At 36.2% G+C, this 26,199-nt stretch overlaps 1 protein-coding gene across 2 annotated transcripts in view; it reads right to left on the minus strand.

Moving 5' to 3' along the window:
• The window catches only part of LOC145683295 (brachyurin-like), a 787,572-nt gene extending 764,155 nt beyond the window's left edge, over positions 1-23,417 (minus strand). Inside the window, exon 1 of one of the 2 annotated variants that reach the window (XM_081754655.1) lies at positions 23,358-23,417. Coding sequence is in view for 1 of the 2 variants with exons in the window: in XM_081754654.1 (XP_081610780.1) it covers positions 1,853-1,855 (3 nt within the window). In the remaining variant the exon portion in view is untranslated. Of the gene's footprint in view, positions 1-1,852; positions 1,970-23,357 lie in introns of those variants that run through there. The other variant, XM_081754654.1, reaches the window with a different exon arrangement.
• Between the last annotated feature and the right edge of the window lie 2,782 nt (positions 23,418-26,199).

The raw sequence follows: 26,199 nt of genomic DNA on the forward strand, positions 1-26,199 counted from the left end.
TATCTATAATCCTCACGTTTCTGTTTTCAATTACTCGCTATCTTTCCATTCTTATTTTCTAACTTCCCTTGTGTGATCCGGAGTTCCATCTATTTCACATTTGTGTACATTTCTCCTTATTTCCAGTTTTTCCCTATTCTTCTATATCTTTGCAGTTTTTTGTTAGAATTCTTCCCTTCTATATCTCTTTCTCTTTGCAACTAGATGTATACCTTCCTGAATGTCTTTCTACTCTCATCCGTAGCAATCTGTTTCCAGGTCTCATTTTCCCTCATTTTATGCAACATGTTATGTGAACCATGGTTTCTTAGCCGCTTTGTGTTCTCGGTAACCTACTACTTCTTCTGCACCCTGTTGTACGCAAAGTCTAATATGTTCCTACTGTCTCTTACTAATTGCACCTATCCCGTCGTCGTTTGATTATTTTGTCGCTTATTTTATCATAGAAATTATTTCATAATTGTTTCGTTTTCAACTTTTCAGTATTCAACATCCTGTTGCCTTCTTTTCTTCCGCCTACATTGTTCACTTGAATATTCCCTTAGGACAGCCCAAGATCAGAGGTCTTTGCGTTCTTCTAACTATTCCGATACTTATCCTGAATAATAAACAAGTGTATCTAACAACTCTGCTTCATTATTTTTACAGAAAATACATATTGGTGACGACGTGTACATTATAAACAAAATGCATTATACCATATGCAACATGGTATATATTGTTTTCATGCCAATTATTACTTTGCAAATATCCGGCACCATTAAGAAAAGAAAATCGACACACTAAATGAATAATAATAATAGTGGTAATAATTTTGGCAATGTAACATCGTTTTCAGCAGACATGTTATTCACTTATCAAAACTCCCTTTTAAGAGTAAGTGTATTTCGAGTTCTAGATTGTTCAATATTTATCTACAAAGCAAGAGTATTGGTAATACTGAACTGCCAAAGGGACAAAATAAATATTAAATTAATTTGTGTAGTTTCGGCATTGTCGTAACGAGAACCGTAACTTCATATACTATGCTACGGATAAATTCCAGAGAGTTTTTCATTACTTTGCATTTGCCTACTTGTTACTTATTTCATGCAATACCACTCTTTTATTCCTTTAGAACATAATAGTTTATAGACACACATAAAGCTAATTTGTTCAGAAAATATTTTCTACTTATTTACTAGTGAGTCTACTTTTTTTTTTACATATTCTTTTCCATTGATACACTATGTATTTTGGTCAGTTAAAGAAACAATAACGTTAAGATAATATTACGATTTTTAACACAATGAAAACTTGAACACCAAAATGAATCATTTTCTACGAACCCAACTAAACATGCGACACATTAGATTAATACTCTTTTGCCATTCAGATTGTTGTGAAGATTCAAGAAAAATATCACAAGATTCCAAAGGTTTACTAATTGATTTAAATTTCATAAATAGTTGTGATTTGGACTTCTGTTGCAATGTGTTCTTAAGAAAGATCATTTCTAATTAGTGAATTCTCCTTGTATATTGTGCTTATATCACTGGACATTTACGTTATATTCGGATTTGCACGGAGATCTGAGAAACACCTCTTCGTTTCTACAAGAAGCATGTTGACTTAAAATTAACTCCGATTTTTTTGTCTCTAAAAATATCATGGAATAAAAGTATAACATGTGGGTTACGATGGTTATTCCATTAATAAAACCAATTATTAATCAGAAAATAAAACGTATACATAGAGGATCTGTTCTTTTAATATGTTATAATTTCGTATATTAAAATGTTGTAGTAATTAAATACGAAACAATTAACTTACAGTAATTATACTATGTAAGTAATATAAAATTGTGTATTACCATAGTCACAAAATGAGAGCGATATAGTTAGTACAATAATCTTTAGTATCAAAGTTTATGAGACGAATGACTAACTACTGTATGAATATGAAATTATATTTGTTCCCTAAAGTTGTAATCAACGACAAACTTTCACACGTATTTTACATTCATATACTGTGTTTATAAAATAAAAATAAAATAATTTTCTTTTATTGTCAATAATCGATTAGCTACATACTTTTTACCTGGTACGTGTAAGTATTTTCTTCTTATTGTTTTGAAAACAAACTTCCATACATGATTCAATACAGTGAGTTATTTTACGCTGTAGCAAAAGTGTGTACAAAATTGTACATGTTGTTTAATACTTAGAGAACTAAGCATATTGATAGAGGCTCTACAATACCAAATATTTCGCTGATAATCATATGAAGTGTATTTAATAAATATATAAATTAACTATAACATACATATCTTAGTACGTAAATCTCATATTTATACACATAATCAAAAAGGTAATTCCATTGGATAAGCACGACAGTTTGCATTCGAATGTCGAAAATGTATACAATTAAAATATGATGCAATAATAGAAGAGTGGTGGCACTTGGGGTGTTTTTGACCTATTGCGCATGTACGAACTGTTTCGGTTCCTGTTCCAGTTCCGGTTACTGTATCGGTTAATATTCCTGATCCAGTTCCGATTCATGTTTCGACTCCTGCTCCGACCCCTGTTCCGACTCAAGTTCCAGTACCTATTCCGGTTCCCCAGGAGCAGACTACACACAATAAGTAGCCTTTTACCCCGGAGCACGCATGCGCAGAAACATTACAATTCTAATTGCACTCAACACGAAGACTATGAACATAGTAGAACGACAATAACATTGCCGGTATTGTTTTTTCAAGCAATATATAACATCAGTGATGTTTTCTTTTACGAGCACTTTTTTGATGTGGAAAAAAACTATGGCAACCTTGTAGATCAAAGATTAAAATAATAGCAACAACATTTAACAATATACCATAAGTCTGGTTAATCACACACACACATACACATAATTTACGGAGAACTTAATGCTGCTACAGTGACCAATAAGAAGATACACACATACTTGCTCACGCACAGTAAAATTATATTTCCAATTTAGTAGACATTACACGCATGCACAGAAAAATTACAGTTCCAACTCCCACGTCCGGTTCCCATTAAACTCCCAACCATCAGCAGCAGATTATGAACACAGATTAAAAAGGCAACAACACAGGACCATGAACACATATTCCAACTCCTATTGAACATAGTAGAGCACAGGTTTGCTACCAGTTTGCGTGGGTTTGCACGCCCGTAGTATTCTCTCTCTCTCTCTCTCTATCACACACACACACACACACAGATATATATATATATACCTTGGTTTACGGGGCACTTGGTAGCGCATGAGCAAACTGTTGCAGTTGCAGTGCCAGTTATGGTTGCGAAGCAGACTACGCAACGAGTAACATTTTACGACTGTGACCTATTGTAGCGATTGTGCAAGCTGTTCCGCTTCCTGTTCCGACTCAAGTTCCATACCAGTACCTGTTTCGGAGCAGACTACGGAACATGTAGGCTGTTACAATCCCTTTTTGGAACCGTTTTAAAAGACTATGAAATGTTTTTATTCTCTAAATAACATAGTACACACACTTGTTTACGAACGAGCAGTTAGACTTTAGTAGAAATTAAAGTTCCAGACTCCCACTCCCGATTCCGATTTGACACAGCAGCAGCAGCAGCAGACAGCAGACTACAAAGGCTGCAACATTGAACTATGAGTACATATTCGAACTGCTATTGAACATAGTAGAGCAGTGGTTCGCTCCCCGCTTGCGGGTGGTTTTCCTTTAAGCTCAAACGCACACTTGGTGTAGCATGCGCAAACTATTCTGCTTCCTGAACCAGTTGCGACTAGTGTTTCGGTTCCGAAGAGAGAACACAGGAGAAGCTGCAGACGACTACAAACATAGCAGTTGTCTTAAGATTTCACAAGAAAGGCTACGCAGCACATATTCCAATTCAGCTATGACCACTGGCAGAAATGAAGAAGTAGCGGCATTTCTTTATTATACCTAAGTAACATACAAAGGCTGTCCCGTTTTATTCGTCCACTCTTTTACGACGAAATTAGCGAAGCAGAGATTAAAACAAACACACACACAGTTTAGAGGGCACCTGATAATTCATGCACAGTAAAATTAAAGTTCGAATTATATAGGCAGACGCAGAAAAAGTACAATTCCGATTCCGAATCCCGTTCTATTTCCAGTGCTGATAACACACACCAGCAGCAGCAGACTAAGAACATAGAAGAGCTAATAAAAGAGGATGGCAAACTTTTGAACACTTATGTAACATTGCAACCATATAACCTCATTCAACCTTTACATGTATAGAGTTTATAAAACAACGGTATATTTTCGCATTTTCCCGCCCCCAAAACCTCGTTCCCTTTTTCAATCAATATTTAACAGCATATATTCTAGCACATATGTAACATAGCAAAGGCGTATTTGTTCTCTTTTAAGACAGTGAATACTTAGCACTCATACTCCTATTTGGCAATCATTGACAGACCTGAGACCCTCAAGTTCGTGCTCGACGTATATGACATCAGTATTAATTTGGTAGTGTCAAATTCAAAATATCAAAAATCGTGACCAGATGTTTGGTTTTATATGTCAATTTGACCTTCTAGCAACTCGGCAATTTCAGATTCGTGATTAGCGTATATAACATCCGTACTAATTTGGTTAGGTCAGATTTAAAATCTTAAAAACCCGAGACCGGAAATGCAGTCAAGATGATCTTGTAGCTACTCGGTGGTATCAGATTCGTGATCAGCGCATATCACGTTAGTATTAATCTGTTGGTGTCGAATTCGAAATAAAAAAAATGGACCGGAAGCTTCTTTTATGGGTCAAGATGAACTCGTACCAACTCGGAGGTTTCAAATTTGAAATCAGCACACCGAGTTACATACAATGAATTATTTTTTTCAAATTATAGTGGTCAAAGTCCTTTTTGGCAACGAGTGACAACAGCTATCTTCCTCGCACATCACACGTTTGGTTTACGGAGCACTTGGGGGTGCATGCGCAGTTTCAATTTAGTAGAAATTACAGGCAAGCGTAAACTGTTCCGGTCCATGTTACATTTCCGATTCCTCTTCCAGTTCCTGTTCCGACTACTGTCCCGACTATAGTTTCAGTACCAGTTCCGGTTCTGTATACACAATACAGCAGTGGCAGCGGACTACGAACATAAAAAAACGAGTATGACATTGGCGGCGGTGTTTTTGCATCACCATTATACAAACCTATGACCTATTTTTATTTCCATAAATAACAGTACTCGTTCACTCTCTGTGTTTGATGGACTGCTACCAGCTGGTCGAAACTCTGAAGCCTCTCCTAGTGTTACTGGACATCAATCGCAAGCCTCACATGGAAAAATTATTTTATACACCATACTCCCCGGACATTGCAATTGTTCCGTTCCTGGGAAACGCCAGTTCAAATAACATCTTTGCGATTTAATATGGACATCCAGAACCCTGTAACCGCTATAAAAGTATAAACTAATTATTTGCTGAGGAAAAAAATATATTTTCGTTCAAATTAAATACTTGTTACAGTTTCGCCAAGTAACTCTTTGGCTTCAGCAGACACTATGTGAACATTATAACAGTACAATCGAATATTCAAACAACAGCTAAGATACCTTTCTCTGTTGTATGTATATACGAATGTACAGTTATCCTGTATCACATAGTGTCTGATGAAGCTAAAGAGTTAGTTGGCAAAACTGTATCAAGTGTTGAATTTTAATGAAAATATATAGTTTTGCTCAGCAAATAATTAGTTTATATATAATTATAAGAAGCAAAGCTTGTAATTATGGAAAATATTATTCCATAAAAAGACTACGACCTATTATAGACTTTACACAAAAAAGCATAGCAGCAATCCCTAGAGAGCGCTATGAACTCTTGTCGGAAATAGCAGAAATTACACTCAGTTTAGAAATGCAGAAATTACACTAAGGCTATAGCATATTTCGCAAGAAATATACCTCTAGAAAGGCTTGATGTTAGCGGCTGTGTTGGCCCAAGAAACATTCAATGTCTAGCCGTATTACTCGTTTTTGGTGTGAAAATACTCTATGCCACAATTATTTATTAAACCTAACTACATTATAACTGGTTATTCAGCTCTCTCTCACACACGCTCACACATATGGCTTACAGAGCACTTAGTGCCATATATACAGTTCCGATTCCTGTGCCAGTTCCGGTTCCGATTGAACAAAGGGGCAGACTACGCAACGATTTGCCTTTTGCGAGCACATTTTTCATCCACTAAAACACTTGCAATGGGTCAATGGTTCGTTCTCAGTTCGAGTATGGCGGACAAGCCATTTTTATTTAGCTTTTTGGCATAACCATGGGATGTAAAACTTTGATATTACATTTTAGCTCTCTCTCCCACACACACACACATATACGGATAACGATATATTTAATGGCGTATGTTCAGTTCCAAATCCGGTACCACTATCAGTTCCTGTTCTGATTACACAGGAACAGACTGTGAACATATTTCGCATAGCAATATATATATCCTGATACCGATGGAACGACCATACTTCGGCGATTTGCATTCCATCATGCGACACTATATCGTCGTCCAGTGAAAAACTGTGTTAGATGGTCTCCTCTCACCACCACTAGTGCGTAGAAATCAACTTTGAAAATTGACGTTAGTGGTCCCAACGGTGCTGAGAGAACTGTTTTTGGTATAACTGTGGTTCAGGATTTCATCGGCAGGTGCGCGACAGTCGCGAGCGTATAGTTCTATATATATCAAGGCGCGTTGGACCACCGGAAGTTCTCATTTCGCAGTTGGCAAATGTGCTCACCATTAGCTCGTGCATGCACTTTGTTCTGTTAGCAGATAGAGGGATTTCTCACTGTTTCAGAAGCTATAAGAAACAACATGAATGAAGGAATCGAACAATGATTAAAAATAACTGAAAAAACTGAGAGAATATTTTATAAGGTAATATACAAGACGATAAGAAAAAGTAACAATGTATTTTAGCTTGTACATAGAATACATGTGACTATCTAAAAATAATTATTATAATACGTCGTTTCAACTATTATCATACATATTAATCGTGTGGGATGTCAAATACTTTTACAAGCAGGGTTGGGCGTCTTTGGGACAGTTTTACATAATAAAAGCTGAAAGTTACTGGCAGAAGTTTAAAAATGTTTTATATCCATTTATAAGAGAATTGTCAATCGTTTTATACTAGTTTCTTTAAATATCGGATCCGTTTCCCACAGAGCCGTAGCTAGAAGGAGACGCGCGGGGCGGTCGTCCCGGACGCTGATGCCTAGAAAGCGCCGAACGAGCAAAAATAAAGGAAATGTGCTAGAAATGATTCGAAAGTGTTGACGCCCTATTAAATCAATGTTGTTGTCAGTTTCGAAAGCAAGAGTTTTTTTTTTAATTCTTGCTCGCTCGGCTCTCAACACAAGCATTTCTCTCACAGTTGCAACAAGTTTTAACTTTTATGTAACAGTTTCTAACTCTAACACTCCGATTTTGATAAAATTTGGCAGTTAGATACTACACATAAAATACACGAATACATTTTTTTTAATTTTCTGCGAAGAAACAATTATTGGGGACAAATGCCTCTACCCAATATTTAGAAAGTTGACGCCCGAATGCAGCATGAAGTGGACCGAAGTTAATGAAATTGTGCACAGATATTGTACCTAGTAGATTTAAAATGAGGGAATATTTGTTTCGTATTTTCCTGAAATAAAGAAATAAAGGGGTGGGGCAAAGTCCCTTCCAAATATTTGATCACGAAATATGAAAAGTGCTAATGAGTATACTTTTGAAGTGCCTAAATTACATTGAGAATCGCAACGAAAGTATATTAAGAAACAATACACAAAAATAAGCTAACCCGTGTTTTGTAGTTTGTGCGGAAAAACTGTGTGGATGGCAAGGTCCTGTCCTAAAAAAGTACATATTAAAGCAGAAGCGTAGTAAGAAGTGGACCGAAGCGAATGAAATAATACATAAATGTTGTATATGTAAAATAAGGCAATACCTGTTTCGCAAGTAGCTAGCGGGCGCTAACTTCAGTCTTTAAAATTGAACTTTTGAGGGCAGAAACACGAAACACTCGAAATTCACTGTGTTGATTACTACTTTTAGGTCATTTATCTATTGGTAAAATTTCACTGTTTTCACACTAGTTATTTCTACTTATAGCTTTTTTATAGTATTTCGGGGTACGCCTTTAACCCTTACAGTGTTTTTCCTTTAAATAAAAACACGTGTCGATTTATTTGCTGTTTACTGTTGATGTCCAAATTTGAAGCAAATGAGTACGGGACACTTGGGAAACAGAATTGCTTTATTTTAAATATACAATATCTACACACAATTTCATTAGCTTCGGTCTACTCCTTCTTGCGCTTCTGCTGTAATATTTACTTTCTTCGGAAAGGCCTGGGCCCCAACACTATATTTCCGCAGAAACTAAAAACATGTGTTCGCTTATTTTTTGCTTATTTCCCTACACAAAGTGTTGTAGTAATTCTCCTTATACTTTAGGCACTTCTGATATATACCTATTCGCACTTTTGATATTTCGTAATCAAAGGTTTGGAAAGGTCTATACCCCACAAACCTGTTTTATGTTTTTTTAAAGAAAATATGAAATACATATTCCTTCGTTTTAGTTCTACAGTATCTATGCATAATTTCATTTACGTCGGTCCACTTCTTCTTGCTTTTCGAGCGCCAACATTCAAAATTTTGGGTTCGGGCTTCTGCATCCTAAAACTGTTTTCCCGTAAAAAGAAAATACGTATTTATTTATTTAATGTGTAATATCTACCAGCCAAATTTTATCAAAACCGGAGTGTTGCACTTGGGAAGTGTTAGATGTTAGTACTTAAAGAAAGGTATTGCTGTATATGATTTCTAATGACGATGTGATATATATCAGGTTTGTGGTTTTTCTATCAGCATACATACCAAACGTATAAACACACACACACACACACACACACACACACACATATATATATATATATATATATATATATATATATATATATATATATATATATATATATATATATTGTTATCTTCGTACTTCTACCGAAGATAACAATAAAAAATATCCCGTAATCATTATTCAATTGAGGATATGACAATAGTTTCAAGAAGCAAAGAAATATGAAGTTTGTTTACAGGGTGTCTAAAAAGTTCAGGAACATAGATGAGAGCACATTTGTTCAATGTGTCCTCTGTTGAATTCTACCCATGTTTGGAAGCGGAGTTGCAAAGGATACAGGGGGGGATACTTTGGGCAAATTGCTTCCCTTATATATATATATATATATATATATATATATATATATATATATATATATGCTTTCTTTTCGTGCAAAGATGAACCCCGTCGCTAATCTATACGCTACATTACTACACGTATTAACCATACTCCTAGAAAGCGAATTTCATCGAACCCAAAGTAAGCCTCTGGCTCCTTGACGATCAGTACAGTTTGCTTGAAATCTAGTGTTTAAGTTTTTTAGTATGAGCAAGACGTAGTGTGCTAGGGCACCAACTTGCATGAACCATGCTTTCTTTATATGTTCTAATAACATAGTGCAATATTCTTTTCCATGTTCAAGAAATGACCACACAATACTAGTTTGTGTTCTCGATCGTAGGAGAGCAAAGGTTGCAGCTTAAATGGATGTAGTTTTCCTTTGGAATATCGTGAATGGTAGAACGTCTTGTCTTATCCCCCAGTCCTTCCTTCGTTTTCAAATACCATATTTACGCAATCCTAAAACGCACATTTTTATTATTTTTCAACCCCAAAATCGAGGTGTGTCTTACATTCGAACTTGCAAGTTTAGGGCTACATTTTGCACTGTCAATTTGAAGACCCAATTTACAGCAGAAGACGTTTTAGTTTTGCCGGAGATAGCTAATCTCGTTAGTCATGATTCTGTGAAAAATCTGTACTAGGAATACCCACATTTTCGGAAAAATGGGAAATTGGAAACTGAAAATAGAAGACAAACACTTTTCATTGTGTTTTCACATGTTTATTTATCTTTTTCATTCTTAAAAGTCATTGCCGAGTAGTTTTTCTTCGTCTCACAATTGAGGGCGTTTTAGACTCGCGTAAATACGGTATCTAAAAATTTCCTGCAACCTACGCTTGAAACTGCTAAACTTCTTATGAACTTTTAGTTGAGATGCATATTGAACAATTTTTCCTATGGCCCCGGAATTTCACCCCAGCGAAACTATGTTGGAAATCTCGGAAACACATAGTATATACAGAAGTGAACATAATGTTTAAAATTGTAAAAAGTTTGTGTTCACACATTTTCACCGCAAATTAGTTTATCCAATTTCTTGTATATTACAGCACTTTTGAAGTATTCTCTAGGTATATAAATGAAAGTCGACGCTCTACTTTTACATAACAGAAAATAACATTTGAAGTAAAAAAATCCATACAGTTTACCTCAGGTGCATATTCGCCCATTTGAAGAAAGGTAAACGTTTTATTTTAAAAGAACTGAACACTGTTTGAAACTGAAAGAAATCATTCCAAACCTCCGACGTTATTTAACTTAACCCATTTAAGAATTTTGCAGAAATTTCAAAGTCAGATGTACACGGGATGTATCAGATCACCCGTCCCAGGCTTTCTATGCATCACCGTAGTGCATGTATACACTTCAAACAACAAGTGGTGATGCTTTCATAAGTGGTTCTTCAACTAAGTCAAACTAGCTTCAGGCATTATTATTATGATAATGCCATTAAGCGATCAGCTAACTGCTTCACATGGCATTTGATACATAGATTTGTTATCCGAAATACTTCTCTGCAACACAGACTGTCACAGCGAAAGCAACGAATGATATTACTTGTTGCGCGTAAGTTATGAGTTGAGAAAATACTTTCCCCGATATGTATAGAAAAGAGCTGTAATGCCATGTGAAACAGCTGATCGTTTAATGTCATTATCACGGTAAGAATACCTGAAGCTAGTTTGACTTAGCTGAAGAACTAAATATCAATGACAGCTTCAACAAAGATAAACAGAGTGCTGTGAAAGGTTTTTATACGAGTTTAAGAAGTAACTTCCCAATTTATTTGTTAGAACACCTGTGTCTGTATTGAAATATTTGAGTTTTATTTCCCACGCTTATGCCGGCTAGGCTAATGGAGACGGCAATGATGATAAATGAATGAAATGGTGGAATCAAGAAAGTTGGAGAAAACGGAAGAACCTGGAAGAAACCCACACACACGGTGTTAGTTCACCACAAAGGCCACTTGGCGGAGCTGTGATCGAACCAAAAACTCTATGCAGCAGAGGTGAACGCCACCGCGGCCCGTAAGTATATCGTGAACAACAACTTTCAACAAGGAACAAAATGCAAAGTTCTATACAAATTAGTGCACATTGATGAAGAAATGTTCTTTTCCACCATCACGAATATTGAACGCTCATGAGATTGGTGTATCGTGTGTTCATGTTAATCCCAAAGTGATATGTGAAAAACGGAAACGAACTCTGGGGAAGTTGACGTCGGGCTAGGGTTGCCAGACGTCCCGGTTTTCAACGAAAGAATTAACTGTCCCGAAAAAGGCTTTCAGGACGCCTGTTTTCGCTCTTCAGTCCGCAAGAAGTAGTATGTCTCACCTGAATACGGAAGGTAGTATTTCTGACTCAAATGATGATGCAACAAAGAAAACAGTATCTCTTCAATCATAAATGGGACAGTGTGTCGTAATTGGCGCAATATTTAGGGACTGTTAAACACAAAATCACGTAATTAGGAATAAGGGACACCATGCAGCTCTTCCGTTACTTCTCCACATTCCTTATATATCCTTTGTGGGGCTTCATTTGTGCAAACTGTATATAAAAAATGAACTGGAAAATTGTAAGTAACTACTAATCTGGAAAAGACAGGTATATATAGCTGAGATTGGTGTCCCGGTTTTTCGCTTACAAAATCTGGCAATCCTACGTCGGGCTAAAGAGGTCTGAATATAACATTGAAATTCTGCGGGAGTGCTACTGGTCAATTTGTACTACCCCTCTTCATAGTCATATTTCCACGCCAGAGAATGAGTGAGGGGCCGTTGGATGATGCTCCACTTGAGAGTATTGCTGTAGAAATTTGTACTGATTGGATAACGAGTGATGTTTTTTTTTTAACTTCGTTGCAACATTTTGTAAAATTCTGTCGTCCTTCCCCTCACATCCCAGTTCTGCTAACTTGTGATGGACATGACAGCCATAGAGAACTGAAAGTGATTAAATATGCGAGGGACCAGAGAATCACTGCTAAGTATTCCTCCACACATCACTCACAAGACTCAACTCACTGATAGGCGTTTTATGAAACCATTTCAAGACAAATACAACAATTCTTGTTCATTGTGGATGCGCAAGAATGCTGGAGTAAACACATACAAATACGATGTAGCGCAGCTTGTTTCAGAGGCATACCAAAAGGTATGTCACATGGACATAGCTCTCAACCGATTTGCCTTCACCAGAATATATTCACTGAACCCTCAGATATTCGGACAATGACTATCTATCCTCAAACGTCCACGGGTATCTTATCGGCACTTTCTGTGCAAAGGATTGGGACGTCCATCCTCACCACAACAAACGTCTGCAGATCAGGCGCTATGTTCAGGATAAACGGTCTCCCGACATCCTTGATGTAGTCCATACGGTTCCCCAAATCTCAAGAGAACGATTAGCTAGGGATGCTGCTATGAGCCACATAATGATTTGGAGGATTCTACACAATAACGCGTTAAATCCTTATCATTTTCGTCTGCGCCAAAAACTCCCAGAACAAGATTTCCATAACCATCTGGAGTTTTGTCAATGGGTGAGCGCCAGAAACCCATGTTATACGGATGAGGCGACCTTCAAGATCAATGTAGGTCAACGTGCACAACGCTCACTACTAGTACAGCGAGAATGCTCACTGGATACGTGAAGTTGACAATCAACATATCTCGAGTCTAAATGTCTGGTGTGGTATTGTGGGAGGCCAAATTGGTCCTTATTTCTTCGAAAGTACTTTAACAGAAGTAGGATATGTTAATTTTTTGTCAGATGTTCTTTGTGAGCTCTTGGAAGAAGTCTCATTAGCAACTCGTGAAATAATGGAATTAAAAGACGCTGCTCATTTTGCAAGTGTTGGTGGACAAACTGTTGCTAATTTATTTCCAAACAGGTGCATCGTAAGAGGAGGCCGTTTCCTGGTCAGCTCGTTCTCCGGACCTGTCTCCTCTCGATTTTTCTTTTTGGGAGCTGGTTTAGCAAGAGCGTCCTACTACAAGGGAAGACATAATGAACAAGACCTATAATGTCTGCCATGGACTAAGAGAAAATGAAGTGTTAAGTCAAATCTTCAATATCCAGATGCGCATTCGAATGAGCATCGCACGTACTGGACGATCCTTTAAACATTTATTGAGTTTTATTTTTTTTTGGGGGGGGGGATAAATGACGAACAGAATGATGAGAATGTACAGAACTTGCAGTTCATGTTATGTATTTTATTTATTATCTTCAGTTTGTATATTTGTAACCCTTTGGGCATCCCATGGTACAATTTGGACCATACGGGTGTTTCATGGTACATTGCGTTATAACTCTTCTATTTGAGATTTTTCTTCCGGGTCTTTTTCTTATTTTTCAAGTCCAAAGGCATTGTAGAAGACATTACTATGGTTCCACACCTTCCTGCGTCTAGACATAGGAGGTGATGACGTCATAATTTTAAAATATATATTTTTTCTTATGAAGCCTATGTTCATGATTTTTGCCGGGCTTATTTTTGCACGTAGAAAATTGAAATTTTGCACAAACATTCAGTCTACTGAATATTATTTATCAGATTTTCTCTCAGACTTCTGCATTAAAACAGGGGGGATCCGGAGGGGCTAAAAGTTGAAAAAATCAAAATTTTTACCCAAAAAATCCCGTTTTTCCTCATTTTCCCGCCTTAGGTACATGATGGGGACACGTGAGTCATACCGTCTAAAAGACAGTTCTATTCTGAAGAGACTGATGTGCAAGCCATGATCCTGGGGTAATTAGGGGTGTGTCAGTGAATTTTTATCAAAATATACTTCTGCATAGGAGAATATGGGACATATTCTGATTTTTTTGGCGGGCTTATTTTTGCACGAAGAAGATTGAAATTTTGCACAAACATTTAGTTGACCGAGTAGTATTTACCAGATTTTTTTTTCACATTTCTCCGTCAAAACAGGGGGTCCAGAGGAGCTAAAGTCCAAAAGAGGGATATTTTACCCAAAAATCCCGTTTTTCTTCATTTTCCCGCCTTAGATACATGACGGAGACACAAGAGTCATACCGTCTGAAAGGCAGTGCCATTCTGAAGAGAATGACGGCCGAATTATTATCCTAGGGTAATTAGGGATTTCTAAGGGAATTTTTATCAAAATATACTTCTGTGTAGGGATAACTGGGACATGGTCGGTATATTTTTTTGCGGGTTTATTTTTTTCAAGTAGAAGATTAAAATTTACCACAAACATTCAGTGCATCGAGTAGTATTACCAGATGTTTTTCGATTTATGCGTTAAAACAGGGGGGTCCAGAGGGGCAAAAGTTGAAAAAAGGGATATTTACACCAAACAATCCCTTTATTTGGGATTATCACGCCTTACATACATGATGGAGACACGTGAGTCATATCGTCTGAAAGGCAGTTCTATTCTGAAGAGAATGACGGTCGAATCCTAGGGTAGTTAGGGATGTCTCAGGAATTTTTTTTCCTGGGATCATGGTATTTTGCGATAGTTTGGGCATTGTGGGGATTCTTGATATAGTTTCTCCCGCCCTTACTATTCAACATAGAAACTTGAAATTTGGAACCCACATTCAGTTTACCGCGTATTATTTATCAGATTTTTATGATATCTCTACGTTCACACAGGACCGCTCCAGAGGGTCTCAAAATGTAAAAAAAAAACCTCCAAAATTTTCTCTTTGACATCAATTTTCCCTCATCTGGTATACGATATGGGCATGCAAGTGGTACCGTTTGAAAGCCACCTTCATTCTGCAGAGAATGAGGTACAAGCCATGATGTTAGGACAAACAGTGACGGTGCAGTTTCTGCTTAACTGAAAGTCTAAAAAATATCCCAAAAACCCTATATCCCGAAAGGGGCAATATTCTTGAATAATTGTTTGTGCAATGACTTCCGACAAGTTAGTTAAGTTATAAGTTAAGAAAACTAAGAGAGTGGCTTCTCCCGCGGATGAAGGGGACTAGGCCGGAATGTCGCCCTATCCCAGAGTGAAGAGCTCTGGATACATCTCTTTTATACTCTCGTGGTGACCTCATTTCGTCCGACACGTGCGCAATACTTTAAAACAAACAAGGTACGGTAATTTAAAATAATAAAAACTTTTTCCCCGTTATAAACTTTTTCTCAAGTTGGAGAGTTTTTCATTTGCCTACGACCACAGGAATAATCACGAGTATTTCGACATTGCCAAATTTGACATTGCTGCGACACGCAACATATACTCTGAGAGCCTCGTTATCCTATGAACAAGTGTGGACCATTCTTTTTGCCAATTTCTCGAGAACGGTTAGAGTTAGAGGCACACGGTTTTCAAATTTGACATTGTTGTGACAACTCAAAAACATCCTATAACCACGGGTGGACCATTCTTTTCCAAAAATTTCAAATAATCGTAAATACATCCAGAACGACTAGAGCTAGAGGCACTCGGTTTTCAAATTTGCCTATGGCCAGGGGTGGGCTATTGTTTCAAAATTTCAGATAATCGTAACTCTCTTGAGAATGGTTAGAGCTAGAGGCACGCGATTTTCAAATTTGATATTGCCGTGACAAATCGCATACCATTCATTATCTTATGACCAGAGATGGGCCATTGTTGCCAAAATTTCAAATAATTGTAATTCTCTCGAGAATGGTTGGATCCAGAGGCACACGATTTTAAAATTTGCCTATGATTAGGGGTGGGTCATTGCTACCAAAATTGTAAGAAACCACAGTCGATCTTGTTCATAAAGCGCAAAGCCCCAGAGCTTTGACATCGAGATTTTCACCATTTTGAAATATTATACCTTTTTATATAAATCCGTGCGCCAATCACGATTTTGGAACCGCTGAGTCGCTGTGAGGTCACATTGACCCATAAACCGCCCTTCCGGTCACGACCTTTTTAGATTTCGAATTCGGCACTATCAGATTAAAAATGCTGTTATATATGTTGAGCACGAGTCTGTCGCTACGAGGTCATTTTGAACCAAAATACCGAACTTCCGGTCTTGATTTTTAAGATTTCGAATTCTACACCAGATTAATATCGAGGTCATATACGCTGATCAGGAATTTGAGGGTCCCAGATTTGTCACTTGTTGCCACATAGGACTTTGACTCATAAATCTGTACTTCCGGTCACGATTTTTAGAAATTTCGAATTCGACACCACTCGATTAATATGGATGTCATACACGCTGATCACGAATTGAAACCGCGTAGTCGCTACGAGGTCATCTTGAACAAAAAACCGAACTTCCCGTCTCCAATTTTGAGATTTCGAATTCAACATTACCCAATTAACATGGATATCGTATACGCTAATTACGAATTTGAAACCGCCGAGTCGCTACGAGGTATCTTGAAGAAACAAACCGCACTTCCCGTCTTGATTTTTGAGATTTCGAATTCGACACCAGAATTTTAATATGGATTTCATATACGCTTATCACGAATCTGAAACTGCCAAGTCGCTATGAGGTCATCTCGAACCATAAAACCGCACTTCTGGTCATGGTTTTTGAGATTTTGAATTCAGCACCACCAAATTAATAACAATGTCCTATACGTTGATCACGAATTTAAGGGCTCCAGATCTGTCACATGTTGCCAAATAGGACCTTGACTCTAAAATTTTGACGGTCGTCAAACAGGAAAATACAACCCTGCTATGTTACATAGAGTTACAATAGACGCTATGTTCAAGCTCTATTGCTAAATAGGGCTGTGTAGGCTGCTGCTGCTGCTGCTGCTGTGTTCAATAGTAACCGGAAGTGGGTGTTGAAACTACAATTTTTCTGTGCATTAGTGCAATTTCTACTAAATTAGAACTGCACATGCTCCACCGAGTGTTAAATGTTTCTTTTTTATAATCTCCGCTCTTCTATGTTGACATTGTCTTTCTTTCACATCAAAAAATGCTCGTAAAAGAGAACGAGTACATGCCTGGTGTTATGCAATAGGTGGAAAAGCACTACCGGCAGTTTATAGTCTTGCTGTTGGGTGTAATGTTTCTGCGCATGCTTGTTCATAGTCGTAAAAGGCTACTCGTTGCTCCGGGAAAATAGGAACACGAGTCCTGCTAATGGAACATGAATCGGAGCAGGAAACGGAACTGAAACAGTAACCCTAGCAGTTTGCGAATGCGTAATAGGTCAAAAAAGCTTCCAAGTTCACCACCCTACTGTGGTATTTCTGAGGTTGTTCAAAGATTCAATGCTTGTTTGTGTTAATTCTTCCCCTACATCCATTGCTGATGCAAGCTGTCTTTCGTTGAGGCAGTTACCTGCGTGACATCATCTAAACACTAGATGGTAGTTCGTGCTTACGTGTTCTGTTTTGTGCTTAGGGCAGCAGTCTTAATACGTTTAAAGCAATCTTTTCGTTTCTACATAAACTGTATCACACAAACCAAATATAGGTGAATGCATTTAGGAACGACGAAGTTTTCACACGCCATTCACTACAGACGAACTTCCTCTATCCAGTTTTGATTGATGGCAGAAAATAATGTTTTATACTGAAAATTGTTTTTCACTGTACTTTATGAACCAGGCTTATCTTTGGTATGACACTTTAGAACTGTCCTAGGCATAATTGTCTAAAGTCTTATAGAACAGCGTCTATAGTCTATAGTCTTTGTCCATCCATCTGTCGACCGGAACCAGAGGACAAACGTAAAAGATAAAGGGATAACGGATTTTACAATCGCTTTAGCGTCTCAAGGATAGGTTTCATATCATCTGTTTACTCCCTGCTCAAATCGAAAATAGTTCAACTTATTCATTTTCGGTTTCATCGGCTATTTCCATAGAAGATAATAGCTATTAGATAACAACAAGGATTTTTTTGCCAATGATTCCGCTTTTCAAAGCAACATACCATGACAATGATGAACACTCTAGAAAACCCGGGACTCTGCTGCGACAAGGCAATTGTATACATATGGTAGTATATAGCAATAACGCAAAAATTGATGATTGAGACAATGAAATCACTGGACAATATTGAAACGGAATTATTTCAATTCTTTGTTTCAAGTTTATGCTTTCCAGATTAAAAAGGATAGACAATTAATAAGCGAAAATGAAATGATAATTATTTTCTGTGATCTAGTGGGAATAGAGCTCCTATCTGTATACAAAAAAGGGGCACTTGTAACTCGATAGATGAGCGGGAAGGGTTGTTAGCTAATATTTTATCTGCGGATAGAAAACTATATTCACAATAATTTACAGTACATTACTTACAATCATTTACCTCTAACGAAAAAGAGAAAAAGCAATCTGTTCTACGTCCGGATAGTTATGCCGACTAGGGTAAAGGAGGAGGTGGTTATGAGAAATCAGTGAAATGGTGGAATGAAGAAAGTAGGGCATAACATGACAACCCCGAGAAAACCCCAACATACGCTGTGTCCACCACAAAGTTAACTTGCCGCCAGCTGCGATCGAACCAGGGACACTATGCACGACCAATGAACGCTTTACTACCTCTTTAAACTTCCCCACTTATTCCCTATTTCAATCCTATTTCAAGTCTACTATAATCGACAGGGATACGAATTCAGAAAATAGAGGACAATTAACATTCTTCGCTTGCTACTACAGAGAGACTCGGAAAACTCACGACCGTCAGTCTAATACCTCAGGCTGCTCAGCTACACCCACAGGCTCCCACTGGACCAGTGCGTCCCCCTGCTTTGTAAAAGTTTGAAATTATATTTATTATCTTCACCCTCGCAATCAGCTATCGCGTCACTGTAATTAAATTATACATAATATGTATTTTATTAATTTATTAGTTATTTTTTTTATTTACTAAAATATTTACGATACAGCCAAAAGATCACCACTTTTGTAAATGTTCATCATTTTCTTAAAGCGAATAGTGAATATTCTACTTAGGTTTAGAACTATCACTACTACAGTCTTAATTAGCAACTAATAGTTTATGGTCATTATATCTGTCAGTTTTATATGAATTACTTGGAGAGATTATTCGGAGTAAATGTTTCACTTTAGTAATATTTCCTTAAAGTTTAGTCATATGTTAATTACCATTATATATATGTGTAAGTTTCCCCTTCCGCTTTGGAAATATTCAACTAAACTAGAATGAAAACCACAGTACTAAGCCACATTATTAGAACAAAATATTGCTGTTTAAGAAACTGACAGAATCAAGATTTTGTTTTAAAAAGGCAGCGTAGGGTATGGCATTCAAACTGATGACCGGGAATAAAAGCAAAATTTTAGAGGAGCGCGCACTAACCGTCTACTCTATTATGGTAGGTTAAGGTTCATTTTCTTAGTACACACATTTTAGAAAACATTCTTTTGGTTTATTTCTTTCTATTTGTTTGTTTACTTATCAAATGTTTAGTACCTATTATCATTACAGCTCTTCAATATGGATAGTAATTAACATTATGAAACACTACGTTGTGTTTCTAGTAAAACATAAAATTCCCTCCCTCTCTACAAATTTCGCCTGGCGTTTGTCACGCATACGAAAATGGAACTTATAATTTAGCAATGAGTGTCATAAATTTGTTTTATTAATTATAACTTTTTTGTTTCTTAATTTTTTTACAGAATTATTTTTTTATGCAATATGTGGTTTCCTTTTTCTGCATATATCTAAGACGTTCACATTTTCTATAATAAGAAGGAGAGTTATTTTAATTGTGTAATTTCCAAAGATAAGCGACAGAAATTCTGTAGGGAAGTGTAGTTCCTTCCGTTATCTATACTCCATTCATAGACACAGACAAAACAACTTTCCTGTATTGTATTGTTTCTTTAGACAAATAATGGAATGACCCACAAGCCTGATTCGATCTTACTTGTTAGCTCTAAACTTCATCCGTCATAACTCTTTTTTGCCTTTTGTACTTGTTCTCAAGAACTTACAATGTTTCTGCGAACGCGGGAGTCTATTCGTGGACTACAAGATCTTCAGACTAAATTGCTGTCGAATACTCTACGAAGCAGGATGGCCAGAGAAGAAAAACTGATTATTGGTTTAAGAGACATACTCACATTACTCCGGCTTCGTTACGTCAACTTCTGTGCGAATTTACACACCTTACTCGGTCTTCAAATTTTATATGTGATTTTGCGAATGTAATTATTAGCTTTAAGGCTACATGCAATGTTGATAAAGCATTAAAGGAATAACACATATTACAAATAGTGATCGAACTTACAACTCTATTCACAAGTATGAATGTATCAACGATGCAACATCACCTTCCTATCTACAAACGACCCGGAAATGAAAAATGAAATCTTTAAGTTTTACGTCCCACGGTTATGCCGGTTAGACTAAAGGAGACGGTGATAATGAGAGATGAGTGAAATGGTGGAATGAAGAAAGTGGGAGGAAACGGGAGAACCCCGAGAAAACCCACGAGCGCGGTGTTTGTCCACCACAAAGTTCACTTGGCGGGGGCTGGGATCGAACCCGCGACCCCAAGCACCAGAGGTGAACGCTCTACCACTGAGCCACCACGCCCCCCACAAACGACCCGGGTTTGATATCCAGTGGAAGCTTGTGGTTCGGATTCCACGCCAATCAGTAGGTCCCTTCTCATATGACATTGACACTGAAAGGGATGGTGAACTTAAAATGAACTCGACCTATCTAGAAGAAGACCGAAACAAAATTCATTACTGCTACCAGCTTACAAATATTTAGACTCAATTCCTAAAAGAATAACTCTGACCGCCAATCCATAAATGTCACAATATTACTAAGTTCATGTGTAAACATAAAAAGAATCTGACATAAAGTATATCTTCTGTTCCTTTCAATATTTTAACTGTCTTTTTCTTTTCTTCTTTTGTCATGCCAGTAACAATAATAATAACAATAATAAATTGACCCTGTTTTCGTCAGAACTTGCGACTCTAAGATCTACAGTGTAGAACTCTGCCCACAACACACTTCACATTACTTACAAAAAGACAGGAAAATGTTATCGAACTAACGTACGTTATCGTACTAACTTATTGTAAAGTACCCAAAATCCTTACATGTATTTTTTATTATAAAACAAAGAAGTGATATTTAAACTGCTTAGAAAAAAAAACAGATAACGTAGGCATTACACCACAATTATAGGAAGTTTTCCTATACGGAAATAACTAACTAAGAGATTGCAAAAGGAGACCTCAGGTAAACTCTACGCCACAACCAGGAAGCACCTGAATCCCGGAAAGGGGTTTTGCTGGTTGAGGACGGAGAGTGAACTCAGGAGTGGTAAGAAGTTCATTCCGTAGACAATAACGTAAAGTACCCAAAATCTTTACATGTATTTTTTTATTTTTTCTAAGCAGTTTGAATATCACTTCCTTGTTTTATAACAAAAAACATGTAAGGATTTTGGGTACTTTACATTATTGTCTACGGAATGAACTACCAGAAATAATCACATTTCTTCGCCATAATGTGAATACAAAAGTGAAATGTTGTGCTTGTACACAATTTTTTTTTATCTCGGATGACTGGATATTTTTTAAAAAAACTACTTTTGTTGTCGCAAAGAAAATAAAAGTATGTCTTCATTGGGAAAGAATCTGACCACTCCGTGAACTTGAGCCTATGGTGTTACCGGTTACACCATCAAGACCTCTTTGCAAGGAAAACGCTATATTGAGTGATTTCTCGAGAAAGTCCAAGAAGGTTACATCACATTGAATTTCTTATATTGTTTCGTTTTTATTCCGTTCACTCTTTGTATTTTTTTTTGTACAGTGTTGGAAAAAGCAAATTCATTTTTCGTCAAGATCCCCAGGAATATTGTTTCAACTGATCAGCTAATAGGAATCTACTGGCGAAATGTTGTAGGAAATATGTAGTAATTTATTTTTATACTAGTAATAGGCAAAATCCTATCTCGCGGAAAACATGTATAAACTTATGTGATAGACAATACTTGAATATATTGTTCTGATAGACGCTTTACTCTAGCGTGATTGTATTTTTAATACAAGATGACATTCAATTTGTAACTCAATTATCATATACAAAACTAATTAATTTCAGTATCCAATTCTATTATGATTTTTTCCGTAAGTATAATTTATTTTGTAGTATCATGTGATGTGGATGTAACCGAGCTCTAAAAACTAAAGACATATGTCTTTCTAAAACAGGTAGAATAGACAATGAAAACTGTAGTAACTAATTGCAATATTATTAATAAAATAAACTTGAATAAACTTGACCAATATTAATAAGGGATCATCTATTGATTTCATAAACCTCTTCATAGCAACATTAGTTCATAGTATTTCTCACATTGCATGCAGATGATATAATATTTGTAATTGATCTCCTATTTTTCAGACGTGTCGACTACCATTAGAGTGATTTTTCTATTTTTTTATCCTCTACCAATTTTAAAAGCTTGTAGCGAATAGAAAGACTACCTTGGTCGTTATGGCTTTCCTACATGGTGTTATATTGCCCAATGTTCTCAGTTTAGGGAGGTGTTGATTCCCATCATCTCCCATTTTATCCAATATAGAAAACAAGTGAATCCTACTTTTGATTCCTTTATTCACTTCAGTTGTTTCAAGCAAATTCCCATTGTGCGTTGCCAGTTATGGGCTTGGTAAAATTTGTTACATTACCCTGTGTTAACACTTTATAGGGGAGTTACCCTGTAGTGTCCCACGATGACCGATATCAAAAAATGTTGTCCTACTTTTGGTTCCATTATTCACTATAGGATTTTGAAGCAAATCGGAGTGTGACACATTCAATACCTTGCTTGTAAGATATACTATATAGAAAGACACCGGCTTCAATGGAAAAAGCCAAACATATCTCTCAAGTTTCTCAATTATCTTTACCATTTCAACTTGAAGTGCGTATTTCATGAATTTTATAATTTTTCGAGATGTATTTTCTACATTTTAGTAACGTCCTCGCAATTCTAGTTTACTTTTCTTGTTTTATAATAATATATGTTTGTCTTATTGTTAGAGTTTTACTAGAGTATGCATATAAAAGGTATTTCTACAAACGTACGTTACCTTTTCCAACGTAGCAAGGAAGAACGAGAATTAAAGGCTAAATGTTGTTTCATATATTTTGTTTGGCAAATGTATAGGAAATGCATGTCAACATAAGTCTCGGAAAATATATGTTTTCATAACAATTGTTATGTTTTAGCAGTCGATATATTGTCTTGTAAAAATGTGCACATTGAAGACATGCATTATTTAACACATAAATTTAGTGTATATTTAATACTCTTTACAAATAAAAGAAAAAAATGTATAATCCTATGGAAAAGAGGTTGAAATAATTTAATAAGTATGTTTAGCGTAGTGGAGAACAAGTAACCTTTCAGTAGTTTTAACAACTTTTTTATCCTAGCATTAAACAGAAGAAACAAAGTGACGTAAGTAATCTTCTCCGGGTATTTATAAACAACAACATATGCAATTTCCTTCACAATATTCATAGTGAAGTGATCTCGGTTTAGTAGAAACATGTCTTTAAATAATTATTTGCTCACTATACGAGAAAACGCACATCTAGTTTAAAAATAAGAAGACACTCAGGTCTGTCAAAGCTAATATTTACATTTGAGACAAAGATCCCTCTCTTCTGCGAGACCATTGAGAAAATAGTTCCTAACCTTGTACATATTTGAAATAATCATTGTGCATTTTAAGTCTATTTTGTTTGAAATTGAAATTGCTATGATACTGAGAGGGAAACCGATTCAAGTGTGACAGGACGAATTTAAGCGCAATAGAGGTGTTTAAGTGCAATTCAGATTTCCGACTGTGTTGCAATTGAATATGTTTGAAAATTGCATTTAAACGTTAAGAAAAATACATAAGAGCGAACAAAAGTGGTGTTCAATATTGAGGTGACTGACGTAGCTTTTACCCGGGGTCGGGAGAAACAAGGGCTATGAGTTGAGAAATAATAATAGCCAATGATACAAAGAACAAAATTATATTATATTACCTTCTGATATATCAAGCCTTGAGATCGTAAAAATTTGGAAAAATGATATGAAAATGTATTAGCTATATTGCCAAGATATCACAGACGTTATAACAAGAACAAAAATACAAGATTATATTATGTGCAAAATCAACTTAGAAAAACAAATGAACTGATATGCAACATAAACGCATATTGTTGTAAACATAAGTAAGGCCGTCTGTTGTTGTGTGGCATATATTAAAACGCAAATTAGGGATCAATGAATAAAAACAGTATCTTCCACTTAAAAAAAGAAAACCTCTACATATGATATACTGAATATCACATAAAGTTGTTCCATGTAAACAACACTGACGTCACAAAGTAAAGTAGTTCCTCATACCGTCGTAGGTAACAACCTACCTTGTGAAACAATACAAATTTTAAACACTAGGTCAATGAAAATTTCGGACGGCCAAAATTGTTTTTTACATCTTTCAGTCTATTTAATCTGTCAACGCTCTTTACTCGATTCAGTGTACCGTAAGACCTATATATAGTCAATTTACACGGCCATTTCAGGCAACAACTGAACTTTGTTAATTTCGGCTTCCCCCTCCAAATTTTCTTCCTCTAGAATTTTTATGGACTCTTCGGTTTTGTAACACGTATGTATAATACGACAAGTTACTAAAGTTTTGTGGATGAAGGAATTCTCTACTTTTTAAATTCACTTTTACTTGTAGTATCGCTACCTATTCAAAAATTCTCAAAATATCGGAGCACCAGCAAAAACAAGTAGACAATTTAGTGTCACAATTAGATCCTTTTCCTCATGAGTTGCATAGGTACTAAGTATCTCATAGTATAGACACGGAAATTTAGTAAACACAACATTATGTTCTTCAATAATATTTTTGTATTTGTTAAACATAAGAGATCAAAATACTAACTACATTGGAAAGTAGTAGAGTAAGCGTTCAAGACACTTAGTGTATAAATCCAAATATCCAGATGTGTATAAATTCTCGGACGCTTGATAAGTGCGTTACGTCAAAAATCGCTGAAATTGGGTTGTCATAAACATTGGATACAGAAATGTGAGATGAACGCGTGTGTATAGTGTGATAAGTAATAATAAAATTTTTCGAAGTTATGAAGAAGTGTATATTACGTTATCTGATATCGAAACAGAAATGGGTCTGGAGAATGTGTTATATCATGGTGTTGATAACTTATCACATAAAAAACAGTATAAAAACATGATTGTGAGTAAAATGCAAAATGTGTTACGTCATAACGCATGTTACATCGACATTTTCAATGTAACACGTTAATCGTAACACTGGTCTGTGAGGCCTTGAACAATATTTGATTGTTACAGTTAAGTTTTTGAAACACCTTTGGTCTCACATACCGCACATTGCAGTGTACGTCGCTTTCACGTTGGTCTTTGGTACCGATTATTACGTTGTACGCCATATACGCTATTTCGATTATTTTTATTAAAATAAAGCACAGTTTGATATTATTTTAGTTACATATGCTTCTCTGGAGACATTTTAAAAAGCTAAGAACAACTAAAAAGGGTAAGTTAGTGATAACAGATATGTGCTTATAGATCGCATGAGATTGATGTTAGATGACAGAGAACAGTGACAGTGGCAGTGCAATAAGTGGTGACTCCGATGCTGATATAGATTATGTACTTTCAGAAACACAGGAAATCTCAAGTTCTGTAGGTGGTAGTCTAGATGGAAATAAAAAAGCTGATGAAATTGAATATGAGATACCAGAGAAGGTAGGAATAATTATTGATAATAGGCATCTTCTTTAGATTATTTTTCACTGACTGAGATCCTGATTTAAAGAACATATGGAATTTATATTTAAATCTACAATAGTTGACGCTATTGTGAATACTAATGTGAA

The sequence above is a fragment of the Thermobia domestica genome, chromosome 4 (genome assembly GCF_964235325.1).
Source record: "Thermobia domestica chromosome 4, izTheDome1.hap1.1, whole genome shotgun sequence".
Classification (NCBI taxonomy): Eukaryota; Metazoa; Arthropoda; class Insecta; order Zygentoma; family Lepismatidae; genus Thermobia; species Thermobia domestica.